Source organism: Plecotus auritus (genome assembly GCF_963455305.1).
Source record: "Plecotus auritus genome assembly, chromosome: 9".
NCBI lineage: Eukaryota > Metazoa > Chordata > Mammalia > Chiroptera > Vespertilionidae > Plecotus > Plecotus auritus.
In genome coordinates, this window is record NC_137783.1 from 12595443 (window position 1) to 12623347 (window position 27905).

Genomic DNA, 27905 nt, shown 5'->3' on the forward strand with positions numbered 1-27905 from the left:
CCTAACCCTAACCCTATATAATCAATAACACATTGAGAACTAGAGGCCCAGTGCATGGATTCGTGCACCGGTGGGGTCCCTCAGCCTGGCCTGCTGGGATCAGGCCAAAACTGGCTCTCTGACATCCCCCAAGAGGTCCCAGATTGCGAGAGGGTGAAGGCCAGGCCGAGGGACCCCACCAGTGCATAACTGGGGCTGGGGATGGACCACAGGAGGGCTCTAGGGCGTGTTCGGCCCCCAGTCCCCGGCTGGACCCAAACAGCAAGTTAACCTACCAGTCGGAGGGTCTGCCCCCTGATGGTCAGTGCAAGTCATAGCAACCAGTCAAATGGTTGGAGGGACAATTAGCACATTAGGCTTTTATATATATAGATAGGCTCTTGCTATTCAAAGTCTGGTTCAAGGAAAAGAAAACCAGTATCCCCTGGGAGCTTGTTAAAAATGCAGCGTCCAATAGCCCACTCCTGCAGAATCACATGAATCCTAAGATTCTCAGGTGATCTGTATGCTCATTAATGCTGAGAAACACTGGTATAGGCTATAAACACTTTTGAATCCTGACTCTATCCTTTAGGAGCTTGTGATTTGGGCAAGTTATTTCTCTGAACCTTAGAATTTTAGTCATTTGCAAATGATGATGCCTTATTTTATAGGTTGTAGTAAAGACTTTTTAAAGAAATAAAATACATATGTAATTTTACAATATCTAGCATGTAGTAAGTACTTAAATTTTAAGTCCCTTCTCTACCTAAACTGAAAGAAAAGATGAGAAATACTGGAAAAACTGGAAAAGCAGTAAGGAGACTAAGAGTGACATAAATTTTATAGGAAGAAAAAATAATTAAATATTTAGAGAAGTAAAAGAAAACACTGAAATAAAAACCCAAGCAGGGATAAAACAAGCAGTGTGAAATGTGCATGCGTATGTGTGCTTTAAATAATGTTCAAATGTTAGCTGTCCACCACGAGGAAACTGAAGACTCAGCACTTGAGGTGGGAGTTTTTTTGCATGGCCAGCTGAAGGAATGAAATAACTATATAATTAAGGGTGTAATTATATGGTGAACTGAAACTTGTTCTTTATACTGAACGTTGAGAAGCTACTCAACATTTGTCTACTGGTGTACACAGATAAAAGAGTACAGGTAAGAGTGGTGAGAGAGTTTTGTATAGCAGTCAATTCAGGAAAAATGTCTATATCATACTTTATTGAAAATAAAGGAGTTTTATTGAGTCTCATGGCAAAAATGTCATTCTTGTTAGGCTAATTACTTTATTGAATTGACATTCTTCTATTTTAAAATGTTCATACCTGAGGATATTTGAAAAGGGGCAGCAAGAAGGCAGCTCTCAAATCTTTCATTCTTAGATCACATGGTGAAGCTTTTGGGTTGTTTATCATTGCTTTAGAGTCTGACGCATCTAAGTTCCCATCTTAGATAATCACTTACCAGTTTTGTGACCTTTGGTGAATTAATTAGATAATCAATATATATCTCACCATATTCCCTGAAAAGTATGTAACAAATTTGTCCAGAAACGTAACTTCTCTTAAGTCTTATTTCCCCACCTATTTTATAAGAATATCCCAAAAATTAGGATTATAATGGAGATTTGAATGGGTTAATACATATAGAGCTCCTAGCCTTATTCCTTAAGCATTATTAAGTTCCTTTTCCCTATGTCTACATTAAAACTAGCCCATTTTCAGTCTTCAAATAGCAAAGTATATAATCATTTTGTCAGTTCTGCTTTCAGCAATATGAAAGCCCCAACGAGAAAACACTTTCCTGATTTTCTTGCCTATCCCAGCTTGAATGTCTAGATTTTGTCTTCCTTACTGTATTTATGATAAACACAAATAATTAGATATTTGCATTAGAAATATGCTCTTACAAAGCACATGTACTATATTTAAATAAGATTCAATGCTTTCCCGTATTTGGACAACGTCAATCAAAACTCTCATAGCTTCTCCACCTGAAAATAGGCCAGTTTAAACACATACACACACACACACACAGCCAGCCCTTCTTCCACAGCCAGACAGAAGAGAGCTGTCCTCTTTATAATTCATCAAAAATAAATCATTGCTTTTTTCATTCACAAAATATTATTTATGAAAGTACTTTTCACAATCTCTGTATCCTAAGAGGAACTCAATAATTATTAGTTTCCCTTCACTGACAGTAAGACTAAATATATAAATAAATTTTTAAATTTCTCACTGTGTAATCTGATATATACCTAGTCTTTGTATTAAGGCACAGTGAAGTTGTAAAAGCAGTCAATCTTACTTAAACTCATAAATCACACCCAAAAAGCATCCCAACAAGGTCTAATTAATGTGCTAATTATTTGTCTTATTATGGATATGAATCACTTTTAGAAAAGGGGATGATGACATTAAACAGGAGAACCTCACCCATTATGATCATTTTAACCTACCATGTCACAGAAACACAAAAATCCAGACAGTCTAGTTGTCAGAGTTCTATCTACAATCTGTGGATTCTATTCCTTATCCCACTTAAACTGCTGCTAACAATTACACTCTTTGCCACAGGTGAGATACTCTCATAATAGTTTTAGTGAACCGGTCCACTACAGTAGAAACTACAATTCTGGGAAACTCATTTCTGTACTCTGACCAAGCCACTTTCTGAAATCCCAAATACCCAGATTAATAGGAGCTAAATTAATAGGTGCTATTTTATTTCTGTATCCCTAAGAAACAAATAAATTGAATATATTTATTATGTAAACTAATTGCTACAAACCTATAGCTTCATCTACTCAAACTCTTCTTTCAAAATCAAAGCATAAATCTGAAAAATATTCATCCAAAGCATCTTTATTCTTAATTCAAACATACATACACAAACACCACAGAAAAACTAGCAATAGTCGAAACATAATAGGACCACTTATATTTTTAATTGTTAAGAAAAAATAGACTTTGCAAAAGCTCACTCAATCCATTAGTCCACAATTCCATTCTTTCATATGTTAGAATACTATAATTTATGCTGAATAACCATAAGCAAACATACAAGTTGCTGGGTATGCTAAAATAGTACGTAGCAAAAGAAGGAAAGGCAAGAGTAAAAAAATAATGTTGAAAAGGATTTTTTTTTAAATTATCTTCTCCAATTAATCTGAGTAAAATAAGTGAAAATATTTTTCTAATACAACCAACCAAACCCAAATTAAAACTAATGTGTTAAAAAAATAACACATTTTGCCGAAACCGGTTTGGCTCAGTGGATAGAGCGTCGACCTGAGGACTGAAGGGTTCCGGGTTTGATTCCAGTCAAGGGCATGTACCTTGGTTGCGGGCACATCCCCAGTGGGAGGTGTGCAGGAGGCAGCTGATCGATGTTTCTCTCTCATCGATGTTTCTAGCTCTCTATCCCTCTCCCTTCCTCTCTGTAAAATATCAATAAAATATATTAAAAAAAAAAAAGAAAAATAACACATTTTGGTGACTGATAGATGCAAAATAGGCTTTAATATTATTGTGAAAGCAGGGTAATAACTTGGGTCACAGGTTGTGTTGCAGCCAATATTATCTTGATAATAAATAGTATGTTCTATATAGTTCATTCTTTTCATTTATCATCTTTCTTCAGTAACTTTTTCAAAAACTGAACTAGGTGGGGTAGTGAGTTTTAAAACCAGCCATACAACTTTTCCTTTATTATAGCTTTTATTGCTAGTTTCAAATGACATGAAAAAGATTTACGTGGTGCTAAAGGGGAATGTAGCACACTAACTTACCACTTTGGTTTCTCCTTTCTGCACATCAAAAAAAAAATTTTTTTTAATATGTTCCTTTAATCATACCTATTCTTTCTTCTTTGGAATTGTTATCTTAGTGGCGGCTATATATCCATAGCATACTCCTTTTTAGGCAAGCTCAATCATCAAATTATTTACCCAGCTGTAAAAGCTTACTAGTTTCTCCTTTATTATCTTGCAGGCTTGTTTCTACTTACCTCTGGTAAAGTAGAAATGTTATTGTTCTCTAAATTTAATTCTTCAAGTGCACTGCATTTTGCCAGTGATCTGGGTATTGCTGACAGTCTGTTATATCTCAGACCAAGACGACTTAAACTGGACAGGTTTCCTATGAATATACAGAAAAAGAGAACTTAAAAAAATATATGATGAGCCTCTCACTGTCCTAGGCTATCAACCAGATATTTATGAATTACTATAAAGCACTATTTCAGCAAGATCCTTAACGTCAAGTACCAAGGAACAACACACTACACTCCACCAATAAGGATAATGCTGAAGGCACTTTTGTATCCACTTATCTTAGAGAAATAATGAAATACAACTATAAGTCAATTATAAAAATAAATTATTAGAAAATATTATCATACTTTAATAATAAATTAACCTTCAGATAAGGCCTAATTGAATAACATCAAGCAGTGTACATTTAAAATTTATAATAGTTACCCCATTTGTATCTATGTGATGATGATCCAACATGGAACAAATGATATGTGAAAATGAACATTTAATTTTGAAGAAAAAATTTTCAAATTTCTAATGGTATTATTTAAAATATACAATGCACAATTATTCTGAGATAAGAAAGGTTCAATGTTTTCCATGAGTTTTAATATAAACATTCCAAAATTTCTCTGAAAAGTTGACCTGATGGTAAAAAATTTCCTCAAAAATATATTTTTAAAAACTACAAACCAAAGTGAAAGTTATAGTCTCTCTTATTACCCTAAGTATACACTAGGCTTGTGCACAAATTAGCCACTATTGAATACATTAAAAAAAGCAGAGCAGAAAACAGGCATTTTCTAATTTTATTGCCAAGACTACATACTAGTATATGGCAAGCTACAGGTAAGCTACATGAATGAATATGACATCTGCTATCATAAAAGGTTTAAATCAAATTTAATTTCCCAAACAATATACACTAGAAAATATGTACATTTTTATAAAACAAACAAAACAACAGTGATGAGAATTTAGTGTTTCTTTAACATGACTGGTTAATTTCTTTCCTGGCTTCAAATTATTAACGATTGCTATAACATTTTTAAACCGGCAGCGTATGAACATCAAATAGAGGCTCCGATTTTAAATTAAACAGTATTACCAGCTTTAGGAATAACAGAATAACAGAAGTGGTTGTCTTGTGTGACAACTTTTTGGGAGACAAATGTTTGGATGCCTTCCAACTTTCAGCAATCTTCTGATGTTTGTCTCTCTTTTTCATCTTTTTTTGAAAAAGTTGCATGAATAACATTCTCTCTCAGATTCAACTTTATTACAATACCTATAGAAGATTAGTCTATAGCATAACTTTAGCCTTGAAACCCTAGGAGGAGGCCTCATAACCCTCATCTAGTTAACACATTTGCATCTTCCCCTCTTGCTGAAGAAATAAGTGACTGAAGTTATAAGAAATAACAAAATAGTTCATTTTATTGTCAAAGTCATTTGCAATGAAAATACTCTGATAATTCTATGCCATAAGTTTAGACAAATATAATTCAAAATTTGCTAAGTTTTTTTTAATAGCAACCACTTCAATTCCCGCAATTTGAACTATTCCAGAAATATGCTATACTCATTTATATTACTTTCTTATCATGGTGTTTGAAAACTGGTTCAAGAGTTCACTAGTTCTGCCCAGCCGGTGTAGCTCATTAGATTGAGCATTGACCCAAGCACAAAGAGGTCACCAGTTTGATTCCAGGTCAGAGCACATGACAGGGCTGTGGGCTCGATCCCCAGTGGGAGATGTGCAGGATGCAGCCAATCGATGTTCCTCTCACACATCAATATTTCTATCTTTCCCTCTCCCTTTCTCTCTTTCCAAAATCAATAAAACAGTTTTTTTAAAAAGAGTTCACTGGTTCTGTTAATAAGATTCCAATAAGCAGAAAACTGAATACAAAAGCAACAATAAAAACTACCACTTAGCAAAGACAACTTAATTTTGTCTTTAAAGTGCTTTTTAAGTTACCTAAGAATGCTTCACTAGTGCCTTTCTGATGACATTGCTGAGATGTGTCTGGAGGGAGAAATAAAAACAAGCCTATGTAATGCCCATGGCCACTATAGCTACAGCAAGCCTGGTAAACGTAGGAAATTTCCTACCAGTAGTGATAATGTCTGACTATGAATAACTTCAAAATCTCAAATTTTAATGTGCTGTATGAAGATAAAAGAGGCAGTTAACCTAAAAAAAAAAAAAAAAAAAACTGGAATAAATAAGGCCAATCCTTTCTCTCCCTTATACTACTGCTTTTCCTATGGAAGAAAGCTGTTCCACTATAATATAACTAGAGGCCCAATGCACGAAATTCATGCAAGAGTAGGCCTTCCTTCCCCCAGCTGCTAGCACCAGCTTCCCTCTGGCACCTCACAGCCCCGGCTTCGTCTGGAAGGTCGTTCGGTTATCCAGTCTAATTAGCATATTATGCTTTTATTATTATAGATGGCTGGAGCATTCATTAAGGGGTCTCTAAAATCTGCCAGACACGGAAAGGGCTTATTAATAGTAAAGTCCCCACAATTCTGTTCCAATAACTGACATGTCTCATTCAATCACTGTTTACAGTAAAATAGTAGACAAATACAACATTTTAACCATTTTTAAAAAATTTTCATTGAAACCTAAAAGTAAATGCTTATCAACTCAAAAGGCCAGTAAATAGAACCAGATTCCTAAAACTTCTCTTCCAAAGGCAAAATAACTTAAGTTTCTCACTTTCAAAATCAGAATACGTTTCTAGAATTTAAAAATTACAAAATGAAAATGATGGTGAAATTGCCATGTAACATTACATAATACCAAAATTCATGGTTATTTAAACAAAAATAGTACCTTCAATTTTCCTAAACATTTTTTCACTGTTGTGTATGGTAGAAGAACCTGAACTTTTAAAAATGTGATGTATGAGAATATGCTATTCTGATGAAGAAATTCACATTTGCAAAGGCGTTATCACTTTCTTGAGAACGTGGCATGTTCAAAGAGTCATCCACATTTTGCCAAAATCTATTCCTCTCAGAAAAATAAAAGAGGTGAAAAAAAATTAAGGATGAAATATCAAAACTCTCTTATACCAGAAAAAAACTGACATCAGAAGTCTGGCACTTACTGTGTGATTCACCCCCTACAGTGGTTTCAACCTCTAACCTCTTTCAATGAGCGGTAAACCACAAACTAAACTGCAACCTAGAAATCAAGCCATAGCTTGCTTTAGTGTTGAGCCATTGCGACTAAGTCAATGTTGCTGAGATTCTGTGTATAAATGTAGGCTGATCACTGCCAATCACTGGCATTTAGCTTTTAGGTGCACATTTCTTCTCTTTGTCCCTCAATATTACAGATGAACACACTTTAAACTATACTGACCATGTTTTAAAAACTAAACAGCAATGGTTTTATTTTTCAGTGTGGTCTACTTTAGTAAAAAAGGGACCATACTTTATACAATGGACTGCAACATTCTGAAATCAGCAAAAAACAGAAAATGTACCCATTCTGCAGTTTAAGCACAGAGCTATGGAATATATACATATGATTTAATATTCTATCTTCTTTATAATCCAGTTGAGCTCCTTTCCCAAAATATAATTATTTTCTGCCAGGAAATGGAAGTAGTGATTTTAAAATACTATCTTTTAGAAGTTTTACTACTCTGACAATGCTGAATTCTAATATTTTAATATTTATTATCAAAAACAGTATTTTAATGTCCAAGTAGCTATAAATAATTATCAATATCTTCTTTCACCTCTCATACCATACCTATAGTATCTGGGAGGTCTAGCAGTTCATTGTGCTGCAAGTCAAGGTTGGTTATCTGTGTGCAGTTTCCAATCTCCTTTGGAAGATGTTCAAGTTGATTGTGAGCTACATCCAGCGTAATGAGGTTACATAATTCACCTGTAAATTGGCCAACATAAAAATTTAATAATTATTAAATATATTAAATAATATTGAAAGGAAAACTTCATTTTCTATTATCATAATTATACTCTTTCAGAAAAAAATGTCAAACACAAAATCTAAAACTGTTGTTTGAAAATGGCATCTTACAAACACTAAATCATTATATTGTAGATCTGAAACTAATATGCTGTATCTCAAACATATCTAAAAAAGATATGTCTTTCAGTTAACTGCTCCTACAACTTGGAAACATGGGTAGCAGTGTCTACATTGCTTTGAATGTGTAGCGTGCTGTCACATCAGCAGTACCAGAAGTCAATGATAGCCTATCAAATCCTTCCTCGGCGCAAGTGCTATTTTCCCTGTTCTTCTCCTGCCTCCATTACCAATAATAACTTCTCCAGATTTTTGATGTTCAGTGGAAGACCCAATAATTTGATAACAATAAACTAAGTCAACAATTCATTTCCAAGTCTCTAAGGTTTCATACTGAATCCTGGTCAAAAGGAGTTATTTATTAACAACTCTGAATTCCCTTTCCTGTTTTATTTTTCGTGCCAAACTAAGTTAGTCATTAACACTGGTACAAAATACTCAAATGAAATAATTAAATAATATTACCTGGACCATGAAAGCAACTGTATAACCCCTGGCAGTCCTGGGAAAATTTAAAAAATTTTAGGGACTAAGGTTTACAATTTGAGTTAATATTGAAAAATGACTAATAACACTAGGTTTCATTAAATTCACTTCAAACCACATTTATTGAAAACTTAACATTATCTATAATAGTTCATAGAAAATTACATAATTGGGAATTAAAATCTCTGTGATCCTTCAACTTTTAAAAGAATTGCTCATTCTGTTTTTGCATTTTTGTATAGATATTGATTATATATGCATTTATTATATATTAATTGTATATCTAACTTGACCTATAAAATGTAACACTGCAGTATAGAAAATTGATTATTTCAATAAATGTTACTGAGTCAAGTGTGTACAAAAAATTGCTTATTCTACTTTCTCATATATCTGAATGCTGTGAGAGTTGTTTTTTAAATGATAGACAATAATCTCAGTTCTCAAAAAGCATATGCTTTAACATATCAGATCATTCTCCTACCTTATAAAGAATAATGTATTAGGGGGAAACTTTAATAAGAGGAAATATCTTAAACTAGGCCACAATTCAATGAAGGACAATAAATTGTAGGAATATTAGTAAGAGACAAAGATGGGGTTTATTTCTGGTTTCAAAAAGTAACCATTTCCTTCCTAGAAGAATAAAATTCTATAAAACGTCCTTGTCCAGAATTTCCTGAATTAAACCGATGAATTATTCAAACTGACTATCTGATGGCCCTCATTCTAATCCATCCAGGCCAAAATAATTATTTTTTTTTACAAAATCATCTAACATGAAACTCAAAGGAACCAGTTGGGGCAGGGGCAGGCAGTAGGGAATGGTTATATACTGTTTCCCCTCTGAAAACAGGATTTCTTGACTCTCTTGGTGTACATGAAGTCTTTTTCAAAGTAGCAAATGGTGAAAGGAGGTATAACAGGCAGAATGGAATACTCATCTACAAAAGAAAGCAATAACAAAGGTTTCCATCTATTTAACACAAAAAGACATGCCTTATACAAAAGAAAAGTAAATGAACATTACCAAATGCTACTCTCTGATATATTACCTTACGTACTGTCTGTTCAGTATCCTTTTACTGTTTTCTGCCAATGTTCACCCATGTAAATATTTATCCCTGGTATCAAATCCCAGGGCATTACTAAAGATGTCATTAATACTTAAATAAATATTCTGATCCTATAGAACAGTGGTTCTCAACCTTTCTAATGCGGCATTAGAAAGGTTGAGAACCACTGCTATAGAATAAAAGCCTAATATGCTGAGTGTCCAACCATCCGTTCGACCATTCGCTATGATGTGCACTGACCACCAGGGGGGCAGACGCAATGACCGGTAAGTTAGCTTGCTGCTAGGGTCCAGCTGATCAGGACTGGGCGGGATGGGCTGGACACGCCCTGGAGCCCTCCAGCAGTCCCTCCCCAGCCCCAATCGTGCACTGGTGGGGTCCCTCGGCCTGGCCTGCGCCCTCTCGCAATCTGGGACCCCTCAGGGAATGTCGGAGAGCCCGTTTTGGCTCGATCCCTGCAGGCCAGGCCGAGGGGCCTCACCAGTGCACGAATCTGTGCATCAGGCCTCTAGTTTTAATATTATTTCCCTATAAGGCATAGCATAATACAACATTGAATAATGGTTACGTTTCAAATATATGATTTAGACTAAATGTCACTATATTTCTAAAACTTCTAATTCCTCACATTCCTCAAATATACTGCTGAACGCAAACTGGATGGCATAATTGAAAGTGGTATACTTATTAAACAAGAGAATAAAAAGCCATTAATATGCATATTATAAATCCAGTATGTATCAATGATAATCTAGTATTTATAAATGGAAGTTTAACAAAATGATAATTTGCATAAATTCTGGATTCTAAATTCTCTTATGGGTTTTAGCAAATTATATGAAAGGAGTATAACACTTCTAAAAATGTCAAATTTTCATTTTACTTCATCTTTGTGCCTGGGTCTTATTTTGCAAACATTCTTAAAAGAGCTGATTTTATTTAGCAAGTAATAAAGGATGGTCTATTTCTGTCTTTCCTTTATAATAAATGGAATGGCTATAATAAAAAAGAAAATACCAAGCATATTGAAAATGTAGAGAAATTGGAACCCTCAGACATTGCTCTTGGTAATGTAAAATGGTGCATTCACTTAGGAAAACAGTCTAGTAGTTCCTCAAAATATTAAACATAAAATTACCATATGACTCAGTAATTCCACTTCTAGGTACATACGTTAAGAAAAATGAAAACAATGTCCAAACACAAACGTGTACAAAAATGTTCATAGTAATTGTATTCACAATATCTAGAAAGTAGAAACAACCCAAATGTTCAACATAAGTGATGAATGGGTAAATAAAATGTGGTATATTCATGCTATGGAATATATTCAGCAATAAAAGGAAATGAAGAACTAATATACACTACAACATGGGTGAATGTGGAAAACATGATGCTAAGTGAAAGAAGCCAATCATCAAGACCATATTTTGTATGATTCCATTTATATGAAATGTACAGAGCAGGAAAATCTATAGAAACAGAAAGTAGATCAGTGTTTGCCTTAGGGCTAAGGGGTTGGGAGAAAATAGGAGTGGTGCCTGCTAGAGGGTACAGTTTCTTTTTGGTGTGATGAAAATGTTCTAAAAATAGTGATGGCTGCACAGTTCTGTGAACATGCTAAAAAACAATGAATTATATACTTTAAATTTGTGAATTGTATGGTATATGAATTACAACTTAAGCTGCTGATATCCTCCCCACTTCATAAAAAAAAAAATGAAAAATCTAATGCAATGGCTTTCAATTGCAGCTACACATAGAATAACCCAGCTTATTCTTTAAAAGTACAGATGCCCTGGACCGGCTAGACACTAAATCATAATCTATGGGAGTGGGACCCACTTTTCTAAACTAGAGGGGGCAGTAGTGTAAGATCTAGGTTCATATTCTAACTTCCTAGCTGCATGATATCAAGTAAATTATCTAATCTCTCTACATTTTCAGTTCCTTCTTCAGCACAATAGGAGGAGAAATACCTATCCCCTTGGGTTATACAATTTAATGAGATAATGTATGCAAAGTACACATGTATAGAACACTGAACAGCCCCAAATCCATGCATCTAAGTTAATTCTTATACGTCTTAATTCCTCATAATAAATATAATGCACCAAGAGGTCACTGGTTTGATTCCTGGTCAGGGCACATGCTCAGGTTTCAGGCTTGATCCCTGGTAGGAGGTGTGCAGGAGGCAGCCCTTCCATGTTCCTCTCACACATCGATGTTTCTATCTCTCTCTCCCTTTCTCTCGCTCTAAAATCAATCAAAACAATTGTTTTTTAAAATGTCTTCTTAATTCCCAGGTAATCTGATAAGTTCTCTATTGGAAAAAAAATCCTTAAAGAGAGACTTCATATGAATTAAAGCCAAAGTTTTAGAATGGAGAATAAAACATATGCAAAACAACAAGAGCAAAGATAGGCAAAAACATTTTTTTCCCATATAAAAAGTAACCATTTCTTTCTCCAAAAGCCTATAATTTCTATTCCACCATGAGTCATATATACAGGTCAGATTTTGACTGAATCTGGTATAAAATCAGAAGTCGTTCAACAGCTACATCCTCATCTGAACACATGGAAAGGAATATTTCCATTCGAATTCCTGAGAATACTTTAATATCTCATAAGTGAGCCACATTTTGTAACTATTGCTTCAGAAAAATCTATCATGCATTTTTCTAAGTACATTTAATTAAACCAAAATTAAATTACGATTTTAAGTATCTGGTTAGAGTCAAATGTAGTGACACCATAACTAAAATTTACACTGCATCTTTTTCAAAACTAGATAAAATTTTTAAAATACAGAATATTACATCTCTAGAAAGCTGCAGAGCCTAAGAGGAGGAAATTTCCTTTATCACTCACTATAAGACTAATGCTCAAAGCAACAAAATATTTAATCCAACCTTTTTTTTAAGAATTGGACTTTCATACAAAAGAAAACTTTCCTTTAAAAGTTACATAATCAATTATGTCAATTTTTTAAAATTTATAAAAAGGACCCACAAAGACAATACCTTTATCAATTTCCCAAAATTAAGTCAAAGGTTTACTATATTCCAAATGTTTCTAAAATTTTTTCCATAATTAAGAATATCAAGACAATAAATTTTTTTTACTGATTTGTTTACACATGTATATTTCCTATTTTTAGCCTACTACCGTTCTTTTAAAAACATTTGTTTCAATAAAATTTAGCTTTATATACAAAAACTGGAATGAAATCTACCAAGTTGCTAACAGTGTTTCATCTAGTATGTGAATTTTCTTCTACTTTTCTGTATTCTTGGATTGTTTTTAATGAACATGTGAGTACTTTTAAAATTCCTCAGTTTTCATCAGACACTGCCCTGATATGCCAATCTTTTGTAGTAACTGAGGTAGAAAAGGGATGTGAATTTAAACAAACATTTTTCAGGTAAAGAAGGGAAAATCAGAAAATGGGAAAATGTAGCCTTAATGGATCTAGTAAAATTACATATATAAATACTTTAAAAATAAGGGGCAACAACTTAAAAGTCAGGCAAGCATCTTTTTTCTGCTTCAAATTCACTTTTTCTTCAATGAAAATGAAAGCAGATTAGGTTTGTGGGGAAAGGCCTAATTGCATCTATATTCAAATTCATTTTCTTGAGTCATATAATATCTCAAACCATGTACTATTAATATTGCTAAACCTAAATAATTAAAGTAAACCATAAATAAGATAGAATTTAGAAACCAGATGCTTTTAGGCAAGTATCAAATATTTACTGGTATGGAAAAGTACTCCAATTATTGCTACATACAATAATAGTAAACCAAGGCTCTTACCAATTTCAGCAGGTAGTTGTTTGATTTTGTTCTCTCGAATGCTAAGCATGCTGAGTTTTGACAGGTTTTTGATGTCCTTTTCCACAGTAGTTATACGATTAAAGCGAAGGTAAAGAGTGGTGAGAGAATCTAGCCTATACACCACTGAAGGAATTTCTCGCAGTTTATTATGCCGTAAATCAAGCATCCGCAGCTTCTTCAAGTTATCAAGAGAGTCAGGCAAACTGGTAAGTGAGTTTTCACTTAGAGCCAGTGTCATGAGATTTACTAGACAGCCCACTTCTGCTGGGAGGGACTGTAATTTGTTGCTATATAAATAAAGTTCTGTTAATTGAGTCAACTCTTTGATTGATGATGGCAATATGTGTATAGATCTCTTGGATAAGTCCAAACGCATTGAGTTCTCTTCCCGACATTTGTTGAGCTCTTTAATTACCTCTGCATTGCTAGATTTTTTTCTAGTCCCAGGTGCCGGATTTGGCCGTTTGATCGTATTGTCAACTGAAAAAGCCACCCCTGGTTGGGCAGCACTGGAGTCCTTCTTTCCATCTTTGGCATCTTTCCCTTTGGTCTTAGGTTCTTTTTCTTTGCTCTCTTTCCCAAAACCTCCAGAGGCTTTTGCCTCTTTTTCTCTTTCCTTGGCTGATGGTACTTTGGGATCTTTCTCTTTAGAGTCTTTTTCTTTTCCTAAACTACTACTCATGGTGACTCAAGCTTCAGCAAAAACTACATGAACTCTTTTTATTTTATTTGCCAACAATAGTAATTGGAATTCAAAGATGAAGAGACAAAGATCCTATGGAATCAAAAAGGTACTGGCTTGAAGAAGTAATCAACACGGAGTAACAGCCATCTATTACATGTTGGATCTATTCCCATTTCTGATAACTCATTCCAACTGGTAAAATGGTGCTGGTCAAGCAATGATTCATTAGAATTCCTGAAACAGAACACAGATAATATTAATATTTTAGATTATAATTTATTCTAAGCAAATGGGCTCTGAAAAAACATTTATACTGACAATTTTGGCATTTTCTTATGATTTTATACAGTAAATATTTATCAAACACTTATGCAAAATCCTTAGAAAAACTATGAAAATTATAGTTTTATTAAAGAAATAAAAATACAAAGGTAGACCTTATCCTCAAATAATTTATAGTCTGAACAGGAAGAGGTAAGATAAGTATACCAGTTACTATAGAACAAAACTTTAAGAGATGAAAAAGAGAAGTCACAACAGCAGCTAATGTCCCAGTGCTTTCCATGTACAAGCATTATTGTAAGGAATTTACAAATATCAATTTAATACATTTAACAGCCCTATGAGATAAGTTTGTTATCCCTGTTTCATTCACAGAGACACTGAGGCACAGAAATATTTTTAACTAGCTTTTAATCTTGGAAAAATGGTAAAGATGAGATTCCAACGTAGATAGTATGTATCCACAGCCTATGTTCCTAACCACTGCACTAAAACTGCTCTATCTGCAACTAATTACCAGATAGCTCTAAGTAACAGCAATGATTTCAAAAGTGATGATGATAGAACAGAGAGCAGTGTGGTAAAAGAACAAAATAAGCAAAGTGAAATATATATAGAAACCAGCAAATAGTTCAGGAAAAGGGCATTAAGAATCTGCACTTAAACAAGCACTCTAGATGACTCTCATGCAGGTAGATCTGGGGGCTACCTTTCAGAAACAGTCTCCAATGATATCTATACGCTAGGAACTGGAAAAGTTAGGACTTAATGATTCTTAAAAGAAGAAAAAGTTCACTAGTAAAATGACAAAAGGGATCCACAAAGGCTAAAAAATGAGTAATATTTTTGTGAAGGAGTTAGTCCTCCCTAAAGATTTCAAAATGTAAAATATAATTTTTGTTTTGTGGCTCTAGTATTAATTTTATAACTAACTGATCTTTATTTGGTACTAGGGCTTAAAAAGATAAAACTATAACATCTTACCTGATTAGCATAAGATACTAAAAGATGCTAATAAAGTTTTAGCAAACCACAAAAAGTACGATAGTCTAAGTCAGCAAATTTCAACGTGTTTTTTTAAAAATCCTCACCCAAGGATTTTTTAAATTGATTTCAGAGACGGGGGGTGCGGGCGGGGGGTGGGGAGGGAGAGAGAGCACACAAAACATCCATGTGAGAGATAAACATAAATCGATTGATTGCCTCCCATATGTGCCCCAACTGGGGATCGAACCAACAACCTTTTGGTGTACAGGATGGATGATGCTCCAACCAACTGAGCCATCCAGCCAGGGCTATTTTCAACCTTTTTCAACTCATGGCACACATAATAAACTAATTACTGAAATTTTGCAGCACACCAGAAAATATATTTTTTGCTAATCTAACCCAAAAATAGGTGTAACTTTGATTCATTCACACTGGACGGCTATTGTTGTGTTGGCTGTTGTCATTTTTTTTTTTTTTTAATTTGACAAGCTAAGAGAAAAGGTCAGTAAAATATTCAAGTACTGCATGTTTTAAAAATTCTTGTTGGCACACCAGTTGAAAATCACTGGTCTAAGTGCACAGGATTATGCTAAAATTTTCTATATAGAGAATGTGAGCTCTACCTTATACAAACAAGGCTACAGTTTAGACAGCCAAAACACTCACATATGACAACTAATTGATAATATAGTATAGTATTAAGTCTTCAGATAAGTGGAATATACTATATAACACTTTTAAGAAATCAGTGGTTTGAAATCACTCCCATGCTAAAAGTACACACATACTTACACGTGTGTGTGTGTGTGTGTGTGTGTGTGTGTGTGTGTGTGTGTACATGGTTTTTCCAGTCAGGCTCCAATATAATCTCCATTCCTATCTTAAGTACTATTGACACAGTTTGCTTAAAGTGCTTTTTCTGCATTACCATGTCTTTATTCAGCTTGCTCCCTCTGCTAGGATGATCCTTTCCTCCTCTCCACCTCCACTCCCTAGTCCCCCTGGCGACAGCATTTAAAATACACTACCCTCATCAGAGTTCTGTTCCCTGAACATAGGTACTGTCTCCTCCCTCCATGCCTATATTCTTGTTGTTTCCTCCTCTGCCTGTATACTTTCCCCAATATATCCCTTATACCTCTTCCTTTTCCAGGTACCACCTTTCCAGATGAATCTATAAACATCTTTTAAGACTTCTAGAGGTCACTTTTTCCAGAAAGTCTTTCCTACATTGCTCTCAGGAGGTACCTCCCAGGAGGCTCTCATGAATGTCTTATTACTATGTAAGTTTTTTTTAATTATTGGTTTTATTTGTAGTTCCTATTTTCACACCTCAAATTCTTGTTAACTTTCAAACAGCAATATAATATTTCTTCATATATACTCATTTGTTTCTGTTGTATCTGTATTTTTATTTCTTTATAATACTGTAATAACGTTTTTGAGTGTCAAACGCACCCATTCCCCATCCTGGTCAAGTCAGAACTAAAGCAACTGAGTTTTGCAGAGCAAGGTGGGCATCCACCCCAGTGATGGTAGAAAGTGAAAAATCAAAGTCCCATAGCAGAATGTCAGCAGAAGACTAAAGAGGGTGGAGTACTGAAAGCCAACCCCCATCTTGGATTTCAGAGCCCAGGTGAGAGGAGAAAGACAATCCCACAAGGGGGCAGTTCAGTTTGGGGGCTATCAGAACCCAAACAGGACAAAGTGAACATCAGCATATGTTGGCAATCCACAAGAGGTGTCAGAGGCCAAGGGAGGTGGGCATGTGTGTCCTCACAGGGGGATGGCTCAGCATGGAGAATCAGAGACTGAATGGAGTGAAAAGACTGTACACAGGTAGTGATGGACCAGTGTGTGACACTGGAGTGTAAAAGGGGTAAGTAAGGAAGATGTCTACATGAAGAGCTGAGTGCTTAAGGGATAGGTGCATGCATAGGGAGTTAAGAATACAAGCAAGGTGAAGAGGGCCTCCACTACATAAATACAGCACTAAAAAATGGGCAGGCAACTCACAGAATAATACTTAAATGACCAATAAATACTGTTTCAAAACTACTCAGTATCACTAGTAATTTGAGAACTATTAAGAGATATTACTGCCATCAGGTTAGCAAGTAAAAAGTCTGATAAAACCAACTGTTAGAGAATATGGAGCTGAAAAAACTCACACTCTGCTGGTCAAGTATCGTTGTTAAAACGATTTTGGCGAACAATTTGGTAAAAACCTGCGAATTTGAAAATGCCACATCTACCAATTAGATCAATCAATTCTATTCCTAGGATTTACAGTATGAAAACTTCTACACACTTGCACAAGGAGCCTCTATGGCAAAGTCCCTCTTCACCATGTTAAAAATCACTACACCTACAGAAACTCGGATAAAGCTCAGAAACAAGAGTAAACAACACCTCTAAAAACAGAAACATATTAAAATTGCAGAATAATATATAAAGAATGGTTCTGTGGGTGAACATATTCGTCAATGACACATCCGATACGGGATTTAATATCCAAAATTTATAAAGAACTCAAACAACTCAACACCAAAAAAACAAACAAATTAAAAAATGGGCAAAGGACCTGAATAGACACTTTTCCAAAGAGAACATACAGATGGCCAAGAGACATGAAAAGATGCTCAACATCACTGCAAACGAATGAAACTGGATTGCATTTTATTCCCATGTACAAAAATTAATTCAAAATGGATCAAAGACTTAGACATAAGACCCCAGACTATAAGTCACATAGAAAAAAATACAAGTGCCAAACTTATGGACCTACGTGGTAGAGAACATTTTGTGGACTTGACCCCAAAGGCAAGGGAGGTAAAGGCAAAAATAAATGAATGGGAATATATCAAGCTGAAGAGCTTCTGCACAGCAAAAGAAACGGACAACAAACAAACAGGCAGCAAACCAGATGGGAGATGATATTTGCAAACAGTAGCTCCGACAAAGGTTTAATTTCCAAAATATATAAAGAGCTCATAAAACTCAACACCAAACAAGTAAACAATCCAATCAAAAAGTGGGCAGAGGACCTGAAAATACACCTCTCCCAAGAAGACATACAGCCAATAGATATATGAAAAGATGTTCAACCTCACTGGCAATCAGGGAAATACAAATTAAAACTACAATGAGATACCACCTTACACCAGTTAGAGTAGCCATTATCAACAAGACAAGCAACAACAAGTGTTGGAGAGGTTGTGGAAAAAAGGGACCCCTCATTGAATGCTGGTGGGAATGTAGACTGCTATGGAAAGCAGTCTGGCGATTCCTCAAAAAATTAAAAATAGAGCTACCATATGATCCAACAATCCCACTCTTGGGTATATACCCAAAAAACTAGAAATCATTTATATGCAAAAACATATGCCCCCCTGTGCTCATTGCAGCATTACTCACGGTGGCCAAGAGTTGGAAACAGCCAAAGTGCCCTACGATAGAGGACTGGATAAAGAAGATGTGGTGTATATATACACAATGGAGTACTACACGGCCATAAGAAAGGATGAAATAGCGTCATTTACAACAACATGGATGGACCTTGAGAACATTATGCAAAGTGAAGTAAGTCAAACAGAGAAAGGACTATATGATTTAACTCACATGTGAAATATAAAACTGAAACTTATGAACACAAACAGTGGTGTGGTGGTTGCCAGAGGGAGAGGGGTGGGAGAAGAGAAGGGTCCTAATATGAGGTGACAGGAGATTTGACTTTGGATGGTGGGCACAAGGTCCTATATACAGATTTTGTAAATTAGTAATCCACACATGTAACCTATATTTTCCTGTAGACTAATGTCACCCCAATAAAATTTAAAATAAATAAATAATTTTAAAAAAACATAATGAGATATCACCTCACACCTGTCAGAATGGCTATCATCAATAAATCAACAAATAAGTGTGGGTGTGGAGAAAAGGGAACCCTCGTGCAGTTGATGGGAATGCAGACTGGTGCAGCCACTGTGGAAAGCAGTATGGAGTTTCCTCAAAAAATGACTCAAAAATTCCACTGGGAATATATCAGAAGAAACCCAAAACACTGATTCAAAAGAACGTATGCACCCCTATATTCACTGCAGCATTATTTACAATAGCCAAGGTGCCTATCAGTAGATGAGTGGATAAAAAAGCCATGGTACATATATACATTGAAATATTACTGGGCCATAAAAAAGAAGGAAATCTTACCTTTTGCAACAGCATGGATGGACCTGGGCAGTATTATGCTAAGTGAAATAAGCCAGTCAGAGAAAGGTAAGTACCATATGATTTCACTTATATGTGGAATCTAATGAACAAAATAAACTTAAAAACAGACTCATAGACACAGAGAACAAACTGATAGCTGTCAAAAGAGAGGGGGGCTGGGAGACTTGTGAAAAAGGTAAAGGGATTAAACAAAAACAAAAATAGCCTCATAAACACAGATAACACTATGGTGATTACTAGAGAGAAAGAGGGGTAGGGGAAGGTACAAGATAGTAAAGGAGGGATAAATGGTAATGGAACGAGGCTTGACTTGGGGTGGTGAACACACAATACAATATACAAATAATGTATTTTAGAACTGCATACCTGAAACTTATACAGTTTTACTAACCAATGCCACTCCAATAAATTCCACAAAAGTTTTTTTAAAAAGAATAACTTATTTGTATAAAGTTTTAAAACATATATATATTGTTTGTGGGTACTTATATATAAAGATTAGACACAAATAAAGCATTGAGAAACATCAAATTTAGGATAGTGATTTCTAAGTTCCAGTTAAGGGTAAAAACCAAGGTATGGTAGTATGCTAAACCAATGTTTGGCGAGTTGAATCACAGAGTCCAAAGTTATGTTTCCATTCTGAAGTAAATGATCAAATGAACTCTGGGTCCCTCCCCTGGTGTTTTGAAAGACCTAGAAAGGTATCTTCACTACTCACTAGAATAATATTGATTTAAAAATACGAGAAACAATGTTATATTTACCAATGAAAACAAAAAAAGAACAGGGCTGGTGAGGATACAGAGAAATGGACAATCACAGTCTGCTGGTGGGCATACAATTCAGAAAATCCTTTTTGAAAATGTGGCTTCTTCACAATATGATTAATTGGGGTATTTTTATTTGTTTGTTTGAAATGTATGTGAGAGTTACACATTTGTGTAAGAGCACAGAAGAAATAAAAGAATGTGTCCTTAAACTTTTAAGTGCTTACCCCTCTCTCTGAAAAGACAGGGGAGCTATCAGTGATGAGAGACTGGCAGAGGAAATGACGAGGAATAAGGTAAAGAAATGGAGGTTGAGAGCAAATGCTAAAAGAGTTTGGAATCTGCCACAGATTCTTCATCTGGAATCTTATGAGCAGTCCATGATACAGATATGCATTCTGGGCCTGACTGACTCGGAAAGGCAGTTATATGTTTGCATGTGCCTCAGTATGCCAGTACTGAAGGAAGGCAGATGCGTCGTCGATCTCTAAACTCTTTCTCAAAAAGAAATCTCCACTCTCTTTCACCTGCCTGGTCCTAGTGGTGTAAGACTTGTCACTTCAGTTCAGGTTGAGAGTTTATAAATTACTATCACATGATTACAACTGACTTCCAATTAACCCTGTGAAGTAGGCACCCCAAGTGGTGTTACTCCTATTAACAAAAGAGTTAACCAAGATTTATGGAAGTTAAATTACTTGACCAATAGGATGCTGTGAATCTGACAATAACACCACTAATAATAGGGGATAGTATTTATCAAGTACTTACTACATGCCAGGCACTGTGCTAAGTGCTTTCAGCTGTTATCCCATTAAGTCCTTGCAATAATACTGAGGAAGATTAATCCTCATTTATAGATGATGAAACTGAGGCTCAAAAACAATCAAATGACTTGTCAAAGATCACACAGAGCATAATTGGCAGTCACAAGCCTGACAGAGTTCTGACTCCAAAACCATCTTAACCACTATACTAATTCAGAATATATTCAGTAGATATAAAAAATCATGTAAATAATCAGGATTAGATCCATGAACCAAGGAAAACTGTTCACAGAACAAGATTTGATTCTGTAGCATTTAGGTCCACTTTGCCACTAATAGTAAAATATATACATAAATGTTTCCATAACTGACCACAAGGGAAGTGATGATGCGGCTCAATTCAAAAAAGAACCTGACTCATGCTTCCTTGGTCCATATACTGATTCTTAAAGACTAGAACTGATTATTCCTTAGTAGTAATATTGTTAAGAGTAGATTCATATTCCAAAACTATTTTTCTCTTGCCTAGAAGAATAATTCACCAGTAAGGGGGGACTGTGTGTCCAATATGTCCAGAGACTTACTTGAGATGCTCTATCTACATTAAATTTGACCCACCTTAATTTATATCAAACTCTACTTTCAATTCTTATATTAAATGAAGGTATCTTCTAGCTATTACTTTCTCAAAAGGAATGTGATTAAAAGTAATATATTTGGGGGGGGGGTGTTGAGGGGGTGGGGAAGGGTGCATTAAAAAAAAAGACCAAAAGCTCTGGAGCTGTAGATCTGGGTTCCAAATCCCTTGAGAAATTACAGTGTGACCTTAGACAAATGCTATCTTTCTAAGCTTCAGTTTTTTCATTTGGAAAAAAAAAACCCGAAAACGAGTTTGGGGTCTACATGATCTCATAGGTACCTAAAGCTCTAAAACTCCGATTGCTGAGTCTTAACACAAAGTAGTTTCAAAGACCAATTGGGGGGGTTCAAAAATTACCTTCTGAGTAACCTATATACCATCTCTATTATAAAAACCCCGTGGCCATGAAGCCGTCATGCTGTCACGACCAAACGCCAAAAGGCACCTACTGAACATCATATGATTTCTTCATGGGAACAAGTAAGTGTTGCTCTGTTCATTCTCATCTTCCAATGAAGGTCAATCTAAGTGTTCCTGAGAAGGAAAGGTTAGGGCAGGAAACTATTCTTATCTCTGTCCACAACTGTCTTCAAGGTAGGCAGGGACTTGATGATGGGTCCCGCGGCCTCTAGTCTATATATATATATAAAAGGCTGAAAAGCCTAAGCAACCGGCCAACCTTCTAGTAGCTATGGCGTACAATGACCACCAAGGGGCAGACGCTCAACGCAAGAGCTGCCAAACTGCAGTGACTTGGCAGCTGCAGTTCTTGGGTGATGCACCCAGAACCAGAGAGGAGGGAACCCAATTCCGGGGTGCATTACCCGAGAACCACCGTCTCACAATCTGGGACCCCTTGGGGAATGTGGGGGAACTGGTTTTGGCCCGATCCCCACAGGCCAGGCCAAGGGACCCCACCGGTGCACAAATCCGTGCACTGGGCCTCTATCTTTATATATAAAAGTGACCGACCGATTGTCCGACCATCCGGTACGTATGACACGCACATTGACTTACGCATGCACGATACATATAAAGCTCTCACTGGTGCCAACTACACACGACCAACCGATGGATACATATGACGGGCACTGGCAATCCTATCCTACATAATAAAAGCCTAATATGCAAATCAACCAAACAGCGGAACGACCAGTCACTATGACGCGCACTGACCACCAGGGGCAGATGCTCAATGCAGGAGCTGCCCCCAGCCCACAGGCCCCAGGCCAGCCAAGGCAGGTCCAGCAGGGGGCCCCCTGATCGCCCTGCCGGTTGCCCCACAGATTGGCCCTGATCACCAGCCAGGCCTAGGGACCCTACCCATGCACGAATTTCATACATTGGGCCTCTAGTTTATCCATATTAAAAACCTTATTAGCTCCCCATGGCTACAGATAATTCTGTCATGCAAACACATGTTTTGGAATACCTAACAACATGCTAACCTGAAAATGTTCAATAATACATTCTCCAAATTTCCCAAAATCTATTTCTACAACATTTTATTCCATGGTCAAATAGGTTTAGGATAAGATGTATTTCAAACATAATTAAACTGTGTTTTTACAGCAGAAATTACCAGTGCTTTTAATATAATAGTGTACTTTGTAAAGAATATATGACTTCCCAATCTATAGGTTATACACTAGTTATCAGTATTCTTCGTATGAAAGATAGTACCTTTTGTCTATTAATGAGACTATTAATATAGATGTCATAAATATTTCCTTTCTGTTGATAATTTTTCTTTTAACTTAATCATGGTATTCATAAATACATATAAAATCTTAAAAGTCTAGAAAAATATCCATCAAATGATGGTAATGTATTAGGATGGTTTTCGCTCTCCTTTGTCTCTGTATCACTTTTTAAATGTATATAATAAGCATTCACTCTTTTCATAATCAAGGATGAAAAAAAAAAGCTATTTTCATTTTGAAACAGAAAAAATCCTAACAGTGCTAGTTTGGTTATGTTGACTTTTAAACTGAGAAAGGATAAAGGTAATTAAATTTTCATTTATAAAGAAAATCTAAATGTATAATACAAGAGGTCACCATAATATCAAAGCCCATTTAAATTAGTCCATGATAGCCCATGAAGAACTAAATATATCCAGCACTTCAGATCTGAATTATAGTACAAGAGATATTCAAAAGTTCATGGAGTGATCTGATCCACTGAAGTTATAAACCAATTTTAGGATACTGGCAGTTCAGAAAAAGAGTTTTTCTCCAATTATAAATATTTAAATTTATGTAAGTATAAAAACTATATTTTCATTCAGTTAACATTTTATTTAATATATACTAGTGACATGCACTGTTCAAGATGCTAAGTATACAATAATAAGTCACAGTTCTTGTCTGTAAGCTTACAAACAAGTGGATAAGGCAAAGAACGGTGTGGTAAGGATTGCTGCAGCACAAAGAGAAGACCCTAAAACAGTCTTGGACATTGGGGGAATCAGTAAAGGCTTCTTAAAAAAGATAACAGGTAGGCACTGTTCAGGTAGCTCACTTGGTTAAAGCACTGTCCAGATACCCCAAGGATGAGGGTTCAATCCCCGGTCAGGGCACATACAAGAATCAACCAATGAATGCATAAATAAATGAACAAGAAGTCCATGTTGCCGAAACCGGTTTGGCTCAGCGGATAGAGCGTCGGCCTGCGGACTGAAGGGTCCCGGGTTCGGTTCTGGTCAAGGGCATGTGCCTTGGTTGCGGGCACATCTCCAGTGGGAGGTGTGCAGGAGGCAGCTGATCGATGTTTCTCTCTCATTGATGTTTCTAGCTTTCTATCCCTCTCCCTTCCTCTCTGTAGAAAATCAATAAAATATATTTTAAAAAAAAAAAGAAGTACATGTTTTTCTTTCTTTCTCTACCCCCCTTCCTCTAAATTTTTTTAAATCAATCAATTAATTAAAAATGACAACAGCTAAGGAGAAAGCAACTAAAAAGGGTTGGAGGGGAGGTCAAGATTCCTGGAGTCATCCTGACTCCTACCTCTCCTTCAGTTCTGACATCCTAACCATCACCAAATCCTATCCATTCTTTTCCCCAAATTTCTCCTAACTTCAACTTCTCTTCATTCTTACTGCCACTACCTTGTTCTAGGCAATACCAAATTTCTTCCAATAGCTTTGTAACTGGTCTTACCACAACCACTCCCCCATCCTGTTCCTAACCTAATCACTACACTATAATTAGAGTGATCATTCAAATACTCACATCTAATCAGGTTACTATACAATTTAAAACACTTGAGGGAAGAGTGGGTGGCCTCCATAAACACAGCCCTCAGGACAAAATCCAAATTTCTTAGCAGTAGTTACCAAGTCTTTCAAGATCTGGCCCCTGCTTACTTCTCCTGCCACAACTCTGATATTTCCCACTTTGCACTCTAGTCACAGCAGGTCCTGCTATCTCTGCCCCCCCCCCCCCCGGACTTTATACAAGCTATTCTCTTCTGCCAGAAACATTCTTTACAATGCTTCACTGATCGAATTCTTGTATTCTTCAGATCTCAGCTCAGAGGTCTGGGAAGCCTTTCTTGATTACTCAGAAACATTTCTGAATACCCTTTCCTCCACTTAAAACTACCCCTTATCAGAACATGCATCACTCTGGATTATACTTACTAGGTTAGTTGTCTTACTCCCTCATTTAAAGTAATGGAAAATAGGGACCCTTCTTTTTCACAGTTGTATCCTAGTACTTAGAAATAATGCCTAACACATAATAGCAGTTATATTTATTAAAAGAATTATAAATATATGTTAACTTGGTTTTATCTGCCCTACTAGATGACAGGCTCCTTACATAAAGAAACAATTTTTATTCTATAAAGTGCTCTACAAATTAAAATATATCATGAACTTTTTATTAAGCACACAGTAAGTACTCAATAAACACTTGCTGAATGAAGATAATTGAACAATAAACAGATAAAAATGTTTTCTCGTCCTAGCGGGTTTGGCTCAGTGGACAGAGCATTGGCCTCAGACTGAAGGGTCCCGGGTTCAATTCAGGTCAAGGGCTCGATCCCCGGCCCTGGTCAGGAAGCACGCGTGCAGGAGGCAACCAACTGGTTGTTTCTCTCTCTTCCCCTCCCTTCCACTCTCTCTAAAAATCAATGGAAACCTATACTTGAGAGAGGATTAACAAAAACAAAACACACACACACACACACACACACACACACACACAGTTGCTTCATGCATAGTTTCCCTATATTCCACTTAAAATTAACTAGAAATCACTCTGATTTTGATATGAACACCTAAAAATGGCAAGACTTCATTTGTACTTTCCTTTTTTATAAGATCTGAAACACTCCTTATTCTATTAAGTAGCTTAAAGGAACAAAATAAACTGTCTTCCCTCCAAATCACATAAAGCTATATATTTTTGTTGTTCAGGAGTTAAAAAAGGAATCCTCAAAACTGGAAGACCTAAGATTAAGAAAGCACCCCAAATTGACGTGCTCAAGGGAACATTATTGATCATAGAGAAATTAAAAAGAAAAACAAAAACCACATTCTTAAGCAGTATTAGTGAACCTGAGGTAAGAGTAGTTTTCATGAAGGCTAAAGAAATAGCTGTCTGTGAATAACTCATAGCACCTTCAAATTCATTCAACTTATTTTTCCCTTTGCAAGGAGGCAAGATGAAATAGTTTGAATAGACATGGAAAAGACATGGCTAATTTATTTTATACAATAGCAAATACATGAGAGTTTTTCAGGAAATCTGTGTTCCTTCTTATGAGAAAAAATAAAACTTACATAATTTTGATTCTGGGCAAACAAAAGTTTTGACCAAAGAACTGAAAATTCTTGTTTACCCAACCCACAACATAAGCCATAATGGGATTACAGCTCTCTTGTACAACACTTCAACTCACCTATATATAAATTGCAAGATTCTCCAACAAAGTATCAAAATAAAAGGCAGAGGTTGTGTAGGGGGGATTTAAATGTCTCAATATAACTTAAGATATGATAGTAAACATCAAATATCCTTGACCAAACATTGTCTGAAAAACTTATGCCACACAAACACTCCCCCAAAAGATTTACCTCTGAATATTGCTTAAATTGCCTTTCTTGCCAAGGAATTCAAAACATGTCAAACACGACCCTAAGTATTCCCAAAATATACTTTACTCTTCATTTATCAGGGGCAAACTAGCAATAAACCAGTAAGTTGGTTACTTAATTATCAGTGTAAAGCAAAAGAGATAAAATGTAATTGCTATCTTAGGTTATTAACATTAAGATGACTGTAATGCTTAATAAAGTATTTTCAATTTTAAAAAAACAAATGATTTTCAGTACTATTATGCTAAAAATTAAGTAGATTACATTTAACTGTTTCATTTTTGTTAGTATAAACCTCACATTCCTTTACTAGGTCTTATCTGATTATAAATCCTTTCCATTACTTACTCTATAAACTATTTATCAGAAACTGTCAGAAAAATATAAACAAAAATAAATGTACTGTATGTAACAAGATTAAAGGAGTGTGTGGTCTCAAGGTAGGTATTTTACATTTAAGAATCAGTATTTAATAAGTTCCCATTACTATAAAACAAACAGTCTTTTTCATGTCTTGAAACTATTTAGATGAAGACCATATGCTCAAGTAATTATTTTATTTATCTACTTATCCTTGATAGTTGTTAAAACAGGATTTACATAATACATTTGGGGCTTTAAAAATATCTCTCATTTATCTCTGTATTAATTTCTTTAAATATCCCATAGCAAAAAATCATTCTCATATAAGGTCAAAAGAAATACATTAAGCAGCCAGGCCCAATTTAACTAAGATCAATAAAGAATTTCTCCCTTCAAAACTACTCAAAATAAAGAAAAGCAGGCCTTGCTTATATTTTTGGTTATACATAAAAGGACATATTATTGTTTTTGTAATTTAACACATTAAACCCAATCAGTTCCCAATGGTATGTACTATCTACTATCTTATTACTATAATCTCAAAATATGATTCCCACATAGTTTAT

At 35.5% G+C, this 27905-nt stretch overlaps 1 protein-coding gene across 3 annotated transcripts in view; it reads right to left on the minus strand.

Moving 5' to 3' along the window:
• SHOC2 (SHOC2 leucine rich repeat scaffold protein) overlaps window positions 1-27905 on the minus strand; it is a 51777-nt gene that overhangs the window by 13115 nt on the left and 10757 nt on the right. For 2 of the 3 annotated variants that reach the window (XM_080643108.1, XM_080643109.1), the window contains exons 2-4: window positions 13485-14424; window positions 7802-7939; window positions 3999-4129 (exon numbers count right to left, since the gene is read on the minus strand). In XM_080643108.1, the coding sequence (XP_080499234.1) occupies window positions 3999-4129; window positions 7802-7939; window positions 13485-14187 (972 nt within the window). In that variant the 5' untranslated portion in view covers window positions 14188-14424. Of the gene's footprint in view, window positions 1-3998; window positions 4130-7801; window positions 7940-13484; window positions 14425-19674; window positions 19801-27905 lie in introns of those variants that run through there. The other variant, XM_080643110.1, reaches the window with a different exon arrangement.